Genomic DNA, 17,937 nt, shown 5'->3' with positions numbered 1-17,937 from the left:
TTAAGAGTAGCGATACTTCTTCATTTTAAAAATTCCGTAATCTGATGCAGCCTTCTTGTCGCGTCAAAAGCATACATGATTTAGTTTGCTTTGTATTGTGTAAAATGAAAGACGTTTCCAAGTACAACAATTATTGAAAATTCCGTCGTTCATCTAAATCAGACCATTATTGCTTTTTCTCATTGGCTCGTCTTTCACCAGATTTTGCTGCAATTTTGAGCAGTCAGTTGCATTACAACACACACATCTGTGCCAATTACAACTTAAATCGATCTAAATTTGGGTATAATTACCATATAGACCGATCTCCCGAATAAATTCTCCTCTCCTAGAAAAGCAAACTTTTCCAAAGTCATAATGGTGTTTAAAATTCATAATACTATATTAAATAATAAAGCAGAACTTTTGCTATATTTACATTTAGCATAATAAATTCTGTAATGTATTTCGGGGGATTAATAATTCGATTTTTTATAAAAATTATAATGCATAGTTATAAAATTCATTCCATATATATGCTTCCTTCGAGCATATAAATAGAATTTATTGTTTTCCTAGGACATCTCCTGTGTTAGGAATAACGTATGCCGGAATCAATAACATATAGAGGCTGTCGATTATCTTCTTATATCCCATTAATTACCTTTTCCAACTGGGTATTTATAGAGTACTCTGTTGCAACTTTATAAGATAGTTGGATGCATCCTCTATCTTAACTGTGTAATAGTTAACGCTCATATATGCAATAAAAACCTAACTCTATATAAACGATTGCGTATTTCTTTACCTTACTTTATGTAGTCAAAACAAATCATTAACGTTATTATAAATTTGTAATTTGCAGAAGTCAATCTTTCAAAGAAGATGATGGCACCTGGAAAGGAAATGATGACGGAAAAGTCGTAAACAATCAGCCTCAACGAGTAATGGATGATAGAAACGGAATGATGGCACAAGCTGGATATATTGGAAGGTACTATCATATGTTGAATGTTTTTGCATAAGCTATATTAGTAATAACATACATTATTAAATCAGCCAAGGGTTTTATAAAGGAGATTTTGTGGTACATATTATGGCCAAATGGATTTTAATGAAATTGACATCAATCGAAAGATAATTGAAAAGTAATCTTCTTATATAACAATTATGGGACCATATGTTTGTGGGACGCCTCATCCGGTAAACTCCCCCTCAAAACCAATGGCAATATGGGGTTTAAATAAATGGTATTTGAAAGAAGAGCACGATGCTAATTTCACGGCCAAGTGTCTGGGGGACCACCTCACCCCCGAAAAAACCCCCATCATGAGAATATCAGACTGAAATAAAGTATTTTAAGAATAGAGTAAACCTTACATCCAAACTTAAATTCGTAGACCAATGAAGATCATATGTGATTCAGATAAAGGCCCTTATATTGTTAAACTGTTAGTCAAGCGATATACTATTCTCGTAGCATGGTATTTCACTAAAAACTCTTTAATTGTCGAAAATAAATATTCCAAGGAAAATGTTGTTCCATATTAAGTAAAAGAAGGCGCAGCGGAGCGGGCCCGATCTATATGAAAATTAATTATCTGAAGAGATAAGCGATTAAGATAAGGAATTAATTTTCAATAAAAGAAAAAACACAAACAGCAAATAGTTGTGAGTGTTTTTCTAAAGCATTCGTTATGGGTGTGAATGCAAAGCTATAGATGGGAGTATTAGTGGTGAGAGTAAGAAAAACAAGTAAAAAGGCGCTAAGTTCGGCCGGGCCGAACTTTGGATACCCACCACCTCGGGTATATATGTAAACCACCTTTCATCAAAATTCGGTAAAAAAGGCCTTCCTTATACTCATATACCTCATACCGATCTGAACTATATACGACATGGATGTCGAAAAGCCTAACATAAGTCACTGTGTCAAATTTCAGTGAAATCGGATTATAAATGCGCCTTTTATGGGGCCAAGACTTTGAATCGAGATATCGGTCTACATGGCAGCTATATCCAAATGTGGACCGATTTGGGCCAAGTTGCATAAACATGTCGAAGAGCCTTACACTAAGCACTGTCCCAAATTTCGGCGAAATCGGACAATAAATGCCTCTTTTATGGGTCCTAAACCTTAAATCCAGAGATCGGTCTATATGGCAGCTATATTCAAATCTGGACTGATCTGGGCAAAATTGAAGAAGGACGTCGAAGAGCCTAACCAAACTCACTGTCTCAAATTTCAGCGACATCGGACAATAAATGCGTCTTTTATGGCCTCAAAACCTAAAACCTAGATATCGGTCTGTATGGCAGCTATATCCAAATCTGGACCGATCTGTGCGATATTGCAGAAGTATGTCAAGGGGCTTAACTTAACTCACTGTTACAAATTTCGGGGACATCGGGCAATAAATGAGCATTTTATGGGCCGAAAACCATAAATCAAGAAATCGGTCTATATGGCAGCTATATCCAAATTTGAACCGATCTGGACCAAAATGAAGAAATATGTCAAAGGGCCTAACACATCTCACTGTCCCAAATTTCAGCAAAATCGGATAATGAATGTGGCTATTATGGGCCTTACACCATAAATCGGAGGATCGATCTATATGGCAGCTATATCCAAATCTGGACCGATCTGAGCCAAATTGACAAAGGATGTTGAAGGGCCTAACACAACTCACTGTCCCAAATTTCACCAAAATCGGATAATAAATGTGTCTTTTATGGACCTAAGACCCTAAATCGGCGGATCGGTCTATATGGGGGCTATATCAAGATATAGTCCGATATAGCCCATCTTCGAACTTAACCTGCTTATGGACAAAAAAGAATCTGCAAAATTTCAGCTCAATATCTCTATTTTTAAAGACTGTAGCGTGATTTCAACAGACAGACGGACAGACGGACGGACATGGCTAGATCGTCTTAGATTTTTACGCTGATTAAGAATATATGTATATACTTTATAGGGTCGGAAATGGATATTTCGATGTGTTGCAAACGGAATGACAAAATGAATATACCCCCATCCGTCGGTGACGCGAGAGAAAGAGTATCACTATTTAGGTGAGGGTGTTGTGAGGATGTGATGTGCGTGGCCTTACTTGGCATATAGGTCAGCCAATTCCTAAGGCTCGGCTTTGGCGTCCAATGCATTTTTGTTTTTTTTTTTTGTTCTTTGTATATTTAAACAATGAAGTGAACATTAATAGGAGTCAAAGTAACTAATTGTGTGGTCACACTATGCACTTAATGCATGAAATAGATGGCGGAGAGTTAAACCAAGCAAAGCAAAGACGGTGCAGTATTTTTGCTTATAATGTGATATGTTTTAAAGTAAACAAGTAAAAAGGCATTAAGTTCGGCCGGGTCGATCTTTGGATACCCAACACCTTGGGTATATATGTAAACCACCTTTCGCCATAATCAAGTGAAAAGTGCATTTTTAATGCAGCCATAGTAGCTATATCCAAATTTGCTGTGATTTGGACCAAATTTGGCACGGACATTGAGTGGTCTAATAATTACAAGTCACTGTTCAATTTTGGTTCAATATTGGTCTTTTTACCAGGTGTCTTCAAATATAGAACGATCTGAACCATAAATGACACGGATGTCGAAAAGCCTAACACAAGTCACTTTGTCAAATTTCAGCGAAATCGGATAAAATGCGCCTTTTATGGGTCCAAGACCTTAAATCGAGAGATTGGACTATATGACAGCTATATCCAAATCTAGACCGACCTGGGCAAATTGAAAAAATATGTAGAACTGTCTCAAATTTTAGCGAAATCGGACAATAAGTGGCCCAAGACCTTAAATAGATAGATCGGTCTATATGGCAGCTATATCCAAATCTGGACTGATCTCGGCCAATCTGAAGAAAGATGCCAAGTGGCCTAACACAACTCACTATCTCAAATTTCAGCAAAATCGGAAAATAAATGTGGCTTTTATATGCCGAAGACCTTAAATCTGGAACTATATCAAGATATTATCTCTATTTTTAAAAACTGTAGCATAATTTCAACCGACATAATGGAATGTTCATGGACAAAATTAGTATTTTTTGCCCTAGTGTTCTCTGAACCTGTTGTATGGTCCTTATGTTGCACTTTTTCTCCAAAGCAGTCCATCAAACTAAAGAGGCGTAAGTTAGTATTGGTCTAATCACGCTTCTGTAGAGTCAGTGGACTATCCTAGGATTCAGGCCTAGGATTTGACCTTGTCAGATATCGAAATCGTTTTATTGAGGAAACGTGGTGCGTCAAATTGGCCCACCTTCATTTTCCTCGTGAACTGGCGAATTTCTGTCTTCTCTGGGTCAACACTGAGACCCCTGGGTCTAGCCCAGGCATATGCCACATTCAAGACCCTTTCGGCTCTTCTTCGGTTCGGGTTCTTACCCCTTAGAAGTATTATAACATAGTCTGCATAGCAGATGGGTTCAAATCCCTCCTCAGTCAGCTTCGTAATAGATTATTTATGGTGGCCACCCATAGGAGTGGCGATAAAATGCCCCCTGTGGCGTGCCCTGTGCTATTTCTCCTTTATATTTATGTCATGGGACCCGCAATTTATCCACCTGTTCCTTAGCATATGGTCTATCCAGTCTGTAAGGACTGGGTTCACCCGGTGCAGGTCTAAGGATTGGATCAATATGTCGGTCTGCACATTAATAAACGCCTCCTCGATGTCAATTCAAACCGCCAATGTGTACGTCTTGGCATAAAAGGTTTCTTCTATTTTATGCACAACCACGTGCAGGGCAGTCTCCACCGACCTTCCCTTGACATAGGGATGCTGTTTGTAATTGAGCAGTTCGCTGGATGTCCTACTCTTTACCTTAGTGTCCACAATCCGTTCCATGTCTACGAGTAGAAATGACGTAAGGCTTAAAGACCTCTAGGCTTTTGGTGTCGCATAACTTGCCTTGCTTGGGTATAAATACCACACTTGCCTCCTGCTTTCGGAGTTAATGCAAGTCCTAGGTACGCTGTGAAAATAGTTGCCAGATGAGGCGCATGATAGTCGGCCTCTTATTGTAGTAACGCAGGAAATATTCCATCAGGTCCGGGTTCCTTAAATGGTTTGAAGCTCCTCAAGGCATCCTTCATCATAAATTCCGTTATGATAAACCTTCGATCAACCTCATTATTCCATGATTCCGGTGTCTCCGTGAGCCCCTTCGTATTCTGTGCGGTCGTAATCCTGTTGACATTGTCGTCAATGTCTTCTATACTTGGAGAATCTAAATTATCTTGCCCGAGTCTTTTTCTGAGTAGTCCAGTTAGTTTTCAACTTATTACAGAAGTGTATTGGATTCGGCGCTGGCTGTGCTAGAATAAACATAATGTAGCGATGGTCTAATAAGGAAGGCTCCATGGAGACCCTCCAATCCTGAATCTCATCGAATAGATTTTCCGAACATATGTCACATATAAAACCTCCTCCCTAATCCTATTATCAAAGGTAGCGGTGTTACTAATATTAAGTGTTATTAGGCCGTAAGTATTCAAGAATTCTGCCAGAGCTTTGCTCCGCTTATTAATATTGGTACTACCCCACGAAATGTGGTGAGAGTTCGCATCGCACCCTATCAGTACCCCATTTCCTGTCTCACCAACCGTTGCAGCTCTGACGTAGGTGGCGGTGTCGGAGAGTCGAAAGGCAGATAAGGTGATGCCAGGCATGCTCTACCGCCTCCCTGTCTCATCACTATTACATCCGACGTTGACAACTTTGGGGAAAATACATAATTTAAAATTTTTGACCGTCTGGTCCGCGGCCGAGTACCAGTGTTAGCATAGAATAATTGGTAGTTGATATGGTTCAGTCCGAAACCATATTTTAAATTAAATTTTTTCTAAAAACAAAACTTCAGTAAAGTCTTCTTTAATGATATCTTTCTTTAAATTTCATATTCGTATTATTCTATAAAAACAAAATTAAGCTCAGGATAGGGTCAACTCAAAAAAATTTTTCTTACGAATAGATTGTAACGAAATGTTTACAAAAAACAAAATTTTTATGCAATTTTTTTCTAAACAAATTTAAGGAAATATTTTCTAAAGACAAAATTTCAGTGTAACAATCTATTTTTTTAAAGACAAAATTTCATCACAATTTTATCTAAAGACAAATTTTAAATTAAATATTTTTTTTGAAGTTAAACATGTTAAAAATTGTTACTCAAAAAAAAAAAAAAATCAATAACAGTTCAATAAAATGTCTTTAAACGACTAAATTTTGTTAATTTTCTTTCTAATACTAAATTTGAGTGAAAAATCTTCTAAAAACCAACGTTTGTCCAGTTTTGGGCCTACTCGAAATTTGCGACACTACATTTTGCCTTTACTTTTAAAAAAGCTTTCTATTTTTCATTTTTATTCTAAACAGAAAAAAAAATAAACCCGATTTTTCTAATCTGGACAATATTCCATTAACAAAATAAATTTTTATACCCACCACCGAAGGATGGGGGTATATTCATTTTGTCATTTCGTTTGCAACACATCGAAATATCCATTTCCGACCCTATAACGTATATATATTCTTGATCAGCGTAAAAATCTAAGACGATCTATACATGTCCGTCCGTCTGTCTGTTGAAATCACGCTACGGTCTTCAAAAATAGAGATATTGAGCTGAAATTTTGCACAGATTCTTTTTTTGTCCATAAGCAGGTTAAGTTCGAAGAGGGGCTATGCGGACTTATCTTAATATAGTCCCCATATAGACCGATCGGCCGATTTAGGGTCTTCAGCCAATAAATGCCACTTTTATTATCCGATTTTGCTGAAATTTTGGACAGTGAGTTGTGTTCGGCGCTTCGACATCCTTCGTCAATTTGGCTCAGCTCGGTCCAGATTTGGATATAGCTGTCATATAGACCGATCGTCCGATTAAGGGTTTTAGGCCCATAAAAGGCGCATTTATTGTCCGATGTCGACGAATTTTGGGACATTGAGTTAAGTTAAACCCCTTGACATAGTTCTGCATTATGGATTTGGATATAGCTGCCATATAGCCCGATCTCTCGGTTTTGGATTTTGGGGCCAGAAAAAGCGCATTAAATGTCCGATGTCGCGGCAATTTGGGACAGTGTGTTGTGTTGGGCCCTTCAACATCCTTCTTCAGTTACACTCAGATCGGTCCTGATTTGGATAAAGCTGCCATATAGACCGATCTCTCGATTTAATATTTTGTTCCCATAAAAGGCGCATTAATTGTCCGATGATGCCGAAATTTGGGACAGAGAGTTAAGTTAAGCCCCCCCCCCCCCACATATTTCTGCAATTTGGTCTAGATCGATCAAGATTTGCATATAGCTGCCATATAGACATATAGATTTCACAGAAATTTGACACATTGACTTATGTTAGGCTTTTCGACAGCCGTATATGGTTCAGATCGGTTAGATATAGCCACTAAAAAGACCAATATTTTGTTATACATAATTGAACATTGACTTGTACTTATAAGTATTTGGTCCAAATAGGATCATATTTCGATGTCACTGCTATGGGACATAAGGTATGAAATTTTCACTGGATTTTGATGAAAGGTGGCTTACATATATACCCGAGGTGGTGGGTATCCAAAGTTCGGCCCGGCCGAAGTTAACGCCTTTTTACTTGTTTTCTATGTGAAGATAAAACTTCAAAGACAACTTTTTAATGATTTCTGTAATATTTCTCTAATATTTTCTGTAGTCAAATTTTTAATAAATAAATATTGCCCAAGGCCTCTTGAAATTATTTTTTCTAAAAGAAAGATTTCAATAAATTTCAGAACATCTTTTCAAACGACAAAATTTTTCAATTTTTTTTTTTGTAAAGAGAAATTTCGTTAACTGTTTTTAAAGACAACATTTTAGGGAAATTTTCTTTAAAGTACATTTTTCAAACGATAAAATTTTTATTTTAAAACAATTATTAAAATTTTCGTTAAACCAACGCCGAAATGATTACCCTGATTAATTTATATTTTAAAATAATTACAGTCGGACCTCGATTATTTGGCAACCTCTATTATCCGGGAGTATAAATAAGTTTTACAACTGCGAATTTGCAATTTTCCCACGCACATTACATTAAGAGAAACCAGCTGCCTTGTTATGCATTCAAGTGCAAGGCGTTGGTTATTGGAAAAAGAGCTCGGCCAATAGTTCTAAAAAGTGTTCACGAACTTTCAGTTTTTCATTAAGTCAATATAAAAGTTTGATAACTAAATAAATATCTTAAGAATTGCTTAAAAATCATTTTGTTTCCGAAACAAGAAATCATTGGATGAAAATTGGACTAAATGATGATAGCAAAATCCTTCTGTCAATGGGCAACTAACTGGATCAACCAAACGTAAATGATGTCAAATCTGAAAATGTTATTGGAAGTTTTTCCACCGAATTGCATCCGATAGACCATGGTGTAATATAGAGCTTCAAATTGCACTTCGTCAACATATTGCGCCAAGACAAGACATGTCACATAAAGAAAACACTTTGGTCAGTTGATAATGGCTGGAAATTTGTTTGTCCTGCTGTTTTCCAAATTGTCTTGGCTAAACGGGGCAATGTTTAATAATTTTTCTAACCCTGTTTCAGACGTCGATAAGACGTATGCATCCGATAATGTATAACAAATGTTAAATGTAATGAACGATTTTAACACTGAGCAAATAAAAAGACGGGACAAGTGTGACAACAATGCTTCCCAATTCGCTATTTTGTTTCATTGTGGAATTATAGATTTGACAAATGTCACAGATAAGTTGAATCTGATGATGATGATATTTCAGATCAATAAGATGATGATATTTCAGATGAATCTGATGATGCCCAAAAAAATGTTTGGAGGAGGGTATCTGTATATGCTTGCTTTTAATTTTTGTTTAATTATTTTGTATTAAAATTGTAACAAATATTAAAAAACATTGTAAGTTAAAATTTTTGCATAAAATTTTAAACCAATATGTAACTTTTCCTAAAAAGTAAAAACAGCAAAAAAAATTGACTACATTATCCTGGAAAATCGATTATCCGTAATGCTTCCGGTCCCAAGCATCCCACTTATTAGAGTCTTTTTCTATGACTTTTAATATTTGTACAGAATTTGGTCGAAATAGTTTCAGCTTTCCATATAGCTCCCATTAATATTATGTTCGTCCAATTTTGCATAATGTTTCAATAACGTGGTCGTTTTTTAACCGACTTGACACGTTTGTTAACCGACTTTCTCAAAATTTGACACAAAGTGTTCTCTAATGACCCTCGATCTTACTAACGAATTTCATAGAAATCGGTTAAGATTTAGATATAGCTGCCACCAGGGACCTAGCCAGGACTTTATTTTTTTCAAAATCTTAAATTGTTAAAATTCTTCTATTACTGTGAGATTGGTAAATATACCTCAAACCTTTTTTTATGAATATAGTGGCCGCTACTGGGTGCAGGAATTGGCCCACGGCGGTGACATTTGGTTAAAGTCAGAGCTGAATTTTGTACTACTTGCCAACACTCTATTCATAGGCCGATACTAAACTTTCGAGGCCTTCAAAATGTTGTTGCCTTTGTGAATATCTTAGTTTTATAGTGATAGTTTTGGCGAATCAGCTTCAGTATTTTGATGACCTTTTTGTATTTTGCGCTCATTGTAATTTGCTCAAACTAAAGGGTGATTTTTTCGGATATAATCTTTTTGGCTACACTGGTTTAAACAGCTCACGCACGTTTCGTGTTTTGTTTCACTGTCAAACATCCTCAGTTTTGTCTATAATCAAACCATGAAGCGTCTTACAAACGAACAACGCTTGCAAATTATTGAATCTTATATATATTTAAATAAAATTTTTTTTTTTTTTTTGTCGGTTTGTTTGTGTGTTCCTAATAGACTCAAAAACGGCTGAATGGATTTTCTTGAAATTTTCACCGATGGTGCATAATGACCACGTGGTGAAAATAGGGTACTACAGTTTTTGATACGTGAAGGGAGGGCGGACCCTCCCCCTTACCATAATTTTCAGAAACGCCGGATCTCGGTAATAGGTGGTGCGATTTAAGCGAAATTTTGCGTGCGCTCTTAAAGTAACTTAAGAAAAAATTTGGTATCCAAATTTCGGATGGGTTACCTAGGGGGGCAGCCCCACACCCAAAACCTACCAAATCTTATATATAATATGGGACTCAAATGAAAGGTATTTAAGAGTAGAAAACGTATCTGCTATCCAATTGTCAGACTAAGTGTTTGGAGGACCATCCAAACCCCCAAATCACCCCTAAATCGGACATATTTACTGACCTTGGCAATATGGGACTTAAATTAGAGGTATTTGCGAGTGGAAAACGAATTTGGTATTCAAATGTGTGACCAAGTTTCTGGGGGTGCACCCCTTCCGCAAAACACCCCCCAAACAGGACTTATTTACTGACCAGACCATGGGAATATGGGGCTTAGTTAAAAGGTATTTGAGTGTAGAATTAGAATCTGATATCCAAATATGAGACCAAGTGTTTGGGGGGCCGCCTCTCCCCAAAAACATCCCCCAAAGGGGACAAATTTACGACCACAGCCATATGGGGCTCAAATGAAAGGCCCTTGGGAATAAATCACGAATCTGATATCAATATTCGGGAAAAAGTGAGTATGGGGCCACCCCACCATAAAACCACCCATATAGGACGTATTTGCTGACCATTAAAATATGGGGCTGTAGTAAGCAGTATTTTAGATTAGGACACGAATGTGATATATATTTTTAGAGTTAAGTCACTGAACGGACGCCCCATCCCCCAAAACACCCCCGAAACCGGTCATGTTTGCCGACTATGGAAATATAGGGCTCAAATGAAAGGTATTTGGGAGTAGACCACGAATCTAATATCAACATTCGGGACCAACTACCTAGGAGACGTTTCACCCTAATAATAATTGAACGTATTTGCTCACCATGACAATTTTGGGACTTAAAGGGAGTGGATCTCGATATTGATAGTCTTTAGGACCCATACCCTAAGCCTAAGGCGCTGCGGAGTGGGCCCGGTTCAGCTCTTAATATAATATAAATAATAAATTTTTTAAAAATATAATTTCATATAAATTTATGTCTTAGAGAAATTTTTGGTTAATGTTTGACTTTCGAAACAATTTTTATTGAATAATTTTTTTTTTTGGAAAAAATTTCATGAAGATTTTGTCTTTAGAAAATGTTGTCGTTTGAAAAGATGTTATTGAAATTAATTGAAATCAGTGACTTGGTCTGAAAATATATATCAGCTTCTTGTTTTACTCTAAAATACTTCTTATTACAGCCCCATATTGGAATGGTCAGCAAATACGTCATATATGGGTGGTGTTATGGGGGTGGGCTGGCCCCATACACACTTTTTCCCGAATATTGATACAGATTCGCGCTTTACTCTAAAAGGCCTTTCATTTGAGCCCCGTATTGCTATTGTAGTAAATTTGTCTTCTTTGGAGGTTGTTTTTGGAAGGGGCGACCCCCGTACACTTGGTCCCACAGTTGGATATTGGATATCAGATTCGTATTCTACACTTAAATACTTTTTATTTGAGCCCCATATTGCCATTATCAGTAAATAAGTCCTGTTTGGGGGTGTTTTGTGGAAGGGGTGCACCTCCAGAAATTTGGTCCCACATTTGGATACCAGATTCCTATTCTACTCGCAAATACCTCTCATGTGAGTCCCATATTGCCATATTGTTTTTGGAAGAGGCAACGCCCGTATACTTGGTCCCACAGTTGGATATCAGATTCGTATTCTACACTTAAATACTTTTTATTTGAGCCCCATATTGCCATTATCAGTAAATAAGTCCTGTTTGGGGGTGTTTTGTGGAAGGGGTGCATCTCCAGAAATTTGGTCCCACATTTGGATACCAGATTCCAATTCTACTCGCAAATACCTCTCATTTGAGTCCCATATTGCCAATGTCGGTAAATATGTCCGATTTAGGCGTTGGGATGGTCCCCAAACACTTAGTCTGACAATTGGATAGCAGATACGTTTTCTACTCTTAAATACCTTTCATTTGAGTCCCATATTGTCATGATTGGTCTATATATATATTTGGTAGGTTTTGGGGATGGGGCTACCCCCCTAGGTTTCTTTAAGAGAGCACACGAAATTTCGCTTAAATCACACAACCCATCACCGAGATCTGGCGTTTCTGCAAATTAGGGTAAGGAGGAGGGTCCGCCCCCTCTTCACATATCAAAAAAATTTAGTACCCTATTTTCACCACGGGATCATTATGCACCATCTGTTAAAATTTCAAGAAAATCGGTTCAGCCGTTTTTGAGTCTATAAGGAACACACAAACAAACATACAAAAAAACCGACAAACAAACACATATTGATTTTTATATAGAAGAAATAAACTTTAGTTAATAATAAATATAGCTTCCAAAGCATAATAAGTAATAATTAATTACAAACTATTTGAATTTAAACAAGTAAAAGCGTGCTAAGTTCGGCCGGGCCGAATCTTATATACCCTCCACCATGGATCGCATTTGTCGAGTTCTTTTCCCGGCATCTCTTCTTAGGCAAAAAAAGGATATAAGAAAAGATTTGCTCTGCTATTAGAGCGATATCAAGATATGGTCCGGTTTGGACCACAATTAAATTATATGTTGGAGACCTGTGTAAAATGTCAGCCAATTCGAATAAGAATTGCGACCTTTGTGGGCTCAAGAAGTAAAATAGAGAGATCGATTTATATGGGAGCTGCATCGGGCTATATACCGATTCAGACCATAATAAACACGTATGTTAATGGTCATGAGAGAATCCGTCGTACAAAATTTCAGGCAAATCGGATAATAATTGCGACCTCTAGAGGCTCAAGAAGTCAAGACCTAAGATTGGTTTATATGACAGCTATATAAGGTTATGGACCGATTTGAACCGTACTTGGCACAGTTGTTGGATATCATTACAAAACACGTCGTGCAAAATTTCATTCCAATGGGATAAGAATTGCGCACTCTAGAGGCTCAAGAAGTCAAGACCCCAGATCGGTTTATATGGCAGCTATATCAGGTTATGAACCGATTAGAGCCATACTTGGCACAGTTGTTGGATATCGTAACAAAACACGTCGTGCAAAATTTCATTCCAATCGGATAAGAATTGCGCACTCTAGAGGCTCAAGAAGTCAAGACCCAAGATCGGTTTATGTGGCAGCAATATCAGGTTATTAATTGATTTGAACCATACTTGGCACAGTTGTTAGATATCATAGCAAAACACGTCGTGCAAAATTTCATTCTGATCGGATAAGAATTGCGCCCTCCAGAGGCTCAAGAAGTCAAGACCCCAGATCGGTTTATGTGGCAGCTATATCAGGTTATAAACCGATTTGAACCATACTTGGCATAGTTATTGGATATCATAACAAAACACGTCGTGCAAAATTTCATTCCAATCGGATAAGAATTGCGCACTCTAGACGCTCAAGAAGTCAAGACCCAAGATCGGTTTATATGGCAGCTATATCAGGTTATGGACCGATTTGAACCATACTTGGCACAGTTGTTGGATATAATAACAAAATACGTCGTGCAAAATTTCATTCGAATCGGATAAGAATTGCGCACTCTAGAGGCTGAAGAAGTCAAGACCCAAGATCGGTTTATATGGCAGCTATATCAAAACATGGACCAATATGGCCCATTTACAATACCAACCGACCTACACTAATAAGAAGTATTTGTGCAAAATTTCAAGCGGCTAGCTTTACTCCTTCGGAAGTTAGCGTGCTTTCGACAGACAGACGGACGGACGGACGGACGGACGGACGGACAGACGGACGGACATGGCTAGATCGACATAAAATTTCACGACGATCAAGAATATATATACTTTATGGGGTCTCAGACGAATATTTCGAGTAGTTACAATCAGAATGACGAAATTATTGATAAATGATCAAATAACTCTGCAAAGGGTGGAAATCGGTTTTGATTTTCTTTTCCGTAACAAGACCATTTATCAACAAATATTTGCGAAAACTGTAATTTTTTTTAATCCAATTTGGACATTACTTAACTTTGGTTAGGGGTTGTAAATGTCACGATCACTCGACATACTTAGTTGTGCGACCTTTTCAAAATTCTCAACGACAAAACTGCGTATTTTAGATTTTTTGCTCTACCACTTTTTCTTATGTTATCTCCAATAAATTAGAAAACTTTGGGACTTATAAGGACATGACTCAAACTATAAGCATATAAGACAATAGTTGGATGCAATTTTTACCGGATATCTTGTCCATCAAAAACGAATTTTCGATGGAATTTAATAAAGTTCGAAGGAGTGACATTATTAAACAAAATTTAGACGGCTCTTCGTAAAAATTGGTCAAAAATTTTTTTTTTAATACATTGGATATTGTGCGGCTTCAGACCGTAGGGTTCGCTGTCTCTGTCTATAAAAGGATATAAGAGAAGATTTGCTCTACTATAAGAGCGATATCAAGATATGGTCCGGTTTGGACCACAATTAAATTATAAGTTGGAGACCTGTGTAAAATGTCAGTCCATTCGGATAGGAATTGCGCCTTGTAGGGGCTCAAGAAGCAAAATCGGGCGATCGGTTTATATGGGAGCTGTATCAAGCTATTGATCGATTCAGAACATATAAGACATGTACGTTGACGGTCATTACAGAAGCAGTTGTAAAAAATTTCTGCCAAATCGAATGACTATTGGGCCCTCTAGAGGCTCTAGAAGTCAAGATCCCCGATCGGTGTATATGGCAGCTATATCAGGCTATATACCGAATTACGCCATGCTTAGCATAGTTATTGGAAGTCATAACAAAATACCACATGCAAAATTTTAGCCAAATCGGATGAGAATTACACCCTGTATTGGATCAAGAAGTCAAGATCCAAGATCGGTTTGTATGACAGCTATACCAGATTATGATCTGAATATGGATCATACTTAGCACATATGTTGGAAGTGATACCAATACACTACGTGCACAATTTCAGTCAAGTCGGACGAGAATTACGCCCTCTAGACGCTCAAGAAGTCACGACCCAAGATCGGTTTATATGGCAGTTATATCGAAATATGGACCGGTTGTTGGAAGTGATACCAAAACACCACGTGCAAAATCGGAAGAGAATTGCGCCCTCTAGAGGCTCAAGAAGTCAAGACCCTAGATCGGTTTATATGGCATCTATATTAGAACATGAACCAATTTGGCCCATTTACAATCCCAACCGACCTACACTAATAAGAAGTATTTCTGCAAAATTTCAGAAATTACTCTGCTTACTCTTTCAAAAGTTAGCGCATTTTCGACAAACAGACGGACGGACGGACATGGCTAGATCGACTTAAAATTACATGACTATCAAGAATATATATACTTTATGGGGTCTCAGACGCATATTTCGAGGTGCTACAAACAGAATGACGAAATAAGTTTACCCCTATCATATGGTGGAGAGTATAAAAAAGCAAGTAACACGCAATCACTGAATAAGGGCATATCTTCTAGACAGAAAATATTCCCTACAGATTATTTTCTTTTGGTAGCGCAGCTAGAAGAAAAACAACTCCACTTCATACACGAAGTGAAAGAGATTAGTATCGGTCCTATAAATAGTGTGTTTGCAAGCAGTACAAAATTAAGTCCTGACTTTATGATAAAATATCACCGCCGATGGGTCAGTTCCTGCACCCAGTAGCGGCAACATTTTTAACAGTAACACAGTAACAGAAGAATTTTGGCAATTTTTCGATTTTGAAAAAGTGAGGTTTGGGTCTTCTCCCTGGCTCACATATACTATATGCTCGTCCGACTCTGAGTAATATTTCAATAATGGGGTCATTTGTCAATCGATTGTCACGAAAATTGGCATACGTTATATAAATCTCTTATGTCAATACACATTTTTGTTAAATTTTATCAAAATCGGTTCAGATTTCTATTTAGCTTCCATGTACATAAATACCACCCTATTTGCACATATAGAACCGTAGTTATTATAAATTTTAACACGTTTGCTCGAAACTTGATACGGATTGTTTTATAACCCATCTGAAAACCTCCGCCCAAGTCCACTAATTTCGGATCGGAATAAGATATAGCTACCAATTTCCTCTTATAGGGCAGGTGTAGGGTATTATATTTCTATTTTGTTTCTGAATAAGAGTAGAAAAATTAAGTTTTTTATGAAGTTTTTCCTTACAGGTATTAAAATGAAATTAGAGTAAGTTAAATTCAAAATTGAGCGTTATTTTTATTTTTTTATTTTTATTTTATTTAATTTTTTATTTCAAAAAATTTTTGGGTTTATTTCATATATTTGGTAACGCCGAAATCTTTTATTAATAGAAAACGAACATAACACCCAATTGACCTTATGACCGCTTTACGGGCGGTCTTAACGCCCAATTTCATGCCGCGGTCATAGCGCGGTCCAGCACTCACTAACTAGTGTGTGCTTGAAGGATGTAATCTTTTTTGGGGCAAAGCAGACTGATGATTGATCTTGGTTAGCTTCAAAATGGCGATCTCCGTAGCCTGCCAAATGCATTAATCGCTACCACATTTTGCCTGAAACTTTTTAAGAAAAGGGTTTCTATTTTAAATAGAAACAAAAACAACATTGGTTTCAGCTGGACAAATAAATCCAATAACCATTTTTAGATTTTAAAAATAGTGGGTCGGGCAAATTTGCATTTGAATATATTTTAAAACAACTCAAGTTTAGTAGGGTGTATTATTAATTTACTTGGCTATGGTTATTTAATATTTATAGGATAACGAATGACGCCAGGGAAGATGAGATGGAAGAAAATATGGGGCAAGTGAACACAATGATAGGAAACCTTCGAAACATGGCGCTTGATATGGGATCTGAATTGGAAAATCAAAATCGGCAAATCGACAGAATTAATAGAAAGGTTTGTTAAAAAAATATATATAAGTATGTATGTTTGTATATGTATGAATATCCATGTCTATCTTTTCAGGCGGAGTCAAATGAAGCGAGGATAGCAGTGGCGAATCAAAGAGCACACCAACTTTTGAAGTAAATTTATATATATATATATATATATATATATATATATAAATATCAAGCCGAAGATGCCAGTGTTTATGTACATACAACAATTACATTTTATCATATTTCTATATAACATATATTTGCAATCACTGACCTTCTATTCAAAGTTGGTCAGCGTTTGTCTTTACCTTTTGGAAACTCTGAGGTTTTCCCATTTACATTTTTTGCTCACTATAAAATGTAAATGTGTAAAACATTTAATCATTTTCATAAAATTGATTTATTTTAATTTATAAGACATAATGTTCGATTATCATGAATAAATCTGTTTTGATTTTGTCTTCCACATTCCATTGAGTTTTTCCGTCTTAACGGTAATCTTTAGGAGGAACACTATTGCCTTCTCCACAAACAAATGGACTCAACATTTTGGGACTTATTTAGTAGATTTTTATTATCATTGATGCTATTGATGGCAATTTATTTATAATTGCCATCAATATTGATGGCAAAATAAAATACTCTCCATATGTATTATGCACTATGTAGCTTGTTTTAATGTAAAAAAGTTAAATGGCGTTGAGTTGAATCTTTTTTAGGCTCTACCGCGGATCGCAGTTGACAAGTTCTGCGGTAACAGCTAAACAAGGACATATTCGGTAATTTGCAATCCTAACTGACCGAAGCTAGCCATTCTCGTTGAAATTTTACATGATTGTGGCAACAGAGTTCGAACTGAACAGAGATCGAACTAAAATACATATGTGATACAGAATGTATATTCTTCAAACAGCGAAGAATTTGTCAAGGTGTTAGAAACAAAATGATTAATGACTAAAAAACCTACCAAACAGCTCTGAAGAAAACCTATAAAATTGTAAGTATATGATTAAG

General features: G+C 36.7%; 1 protein-coding gene across 2 annotated transcripts in view; it reads left to right on the top strand.

Moving 5' to 3' along the window:
- LOC106091404 (synaptosomal-associated protein 25) overlaps window positions 1-17,391 on the top strand; it is a 179,887-nt gene extending 162,496 nt beyond the window's left edge. For both annotated transcript variants that reach the window (XM_059362277.1, XM_059362276.1), the window contains exons 6-8: window positions 845-973; window positions 16,795-16,939; window positions 17,009-17,391. In XM_059362277.1, coding sequence (XP_059218260.1) covers window positions 845-973; window positions 16,795-16,939; window positions 17,009-17,071 — 337 coding nt within the window. In that variant the 3' untranslated portion in view covers window positions 17,072-17,391. The remainder of the gene's footprint in view (window positions 1-844; window positions 974-16,794; window positions 16,940-17,008) is intronic.
- The last annotated feature ends 546 nt before the right edge of the window (window positions 17,392-17,937 follow it).

Source organism: Stomoxys calcitrans, chromosome 2 (genome assembly GCF_963082655.1).
Source record: "Stomoxys calcitrans chromosome 2, idStoCalc2.1, whole genome shotgun sequence".
NCBI lineage: Eukaryota > Metazoa > Arthropoda > Insecta > Diptera > Muscidae > Stomoxys > Stomoxys calcitrans.
Note: the sequence above shows the minus strand (reverse complement) of the source record. Positions and strands in the feature narration are given on the sequence as shown.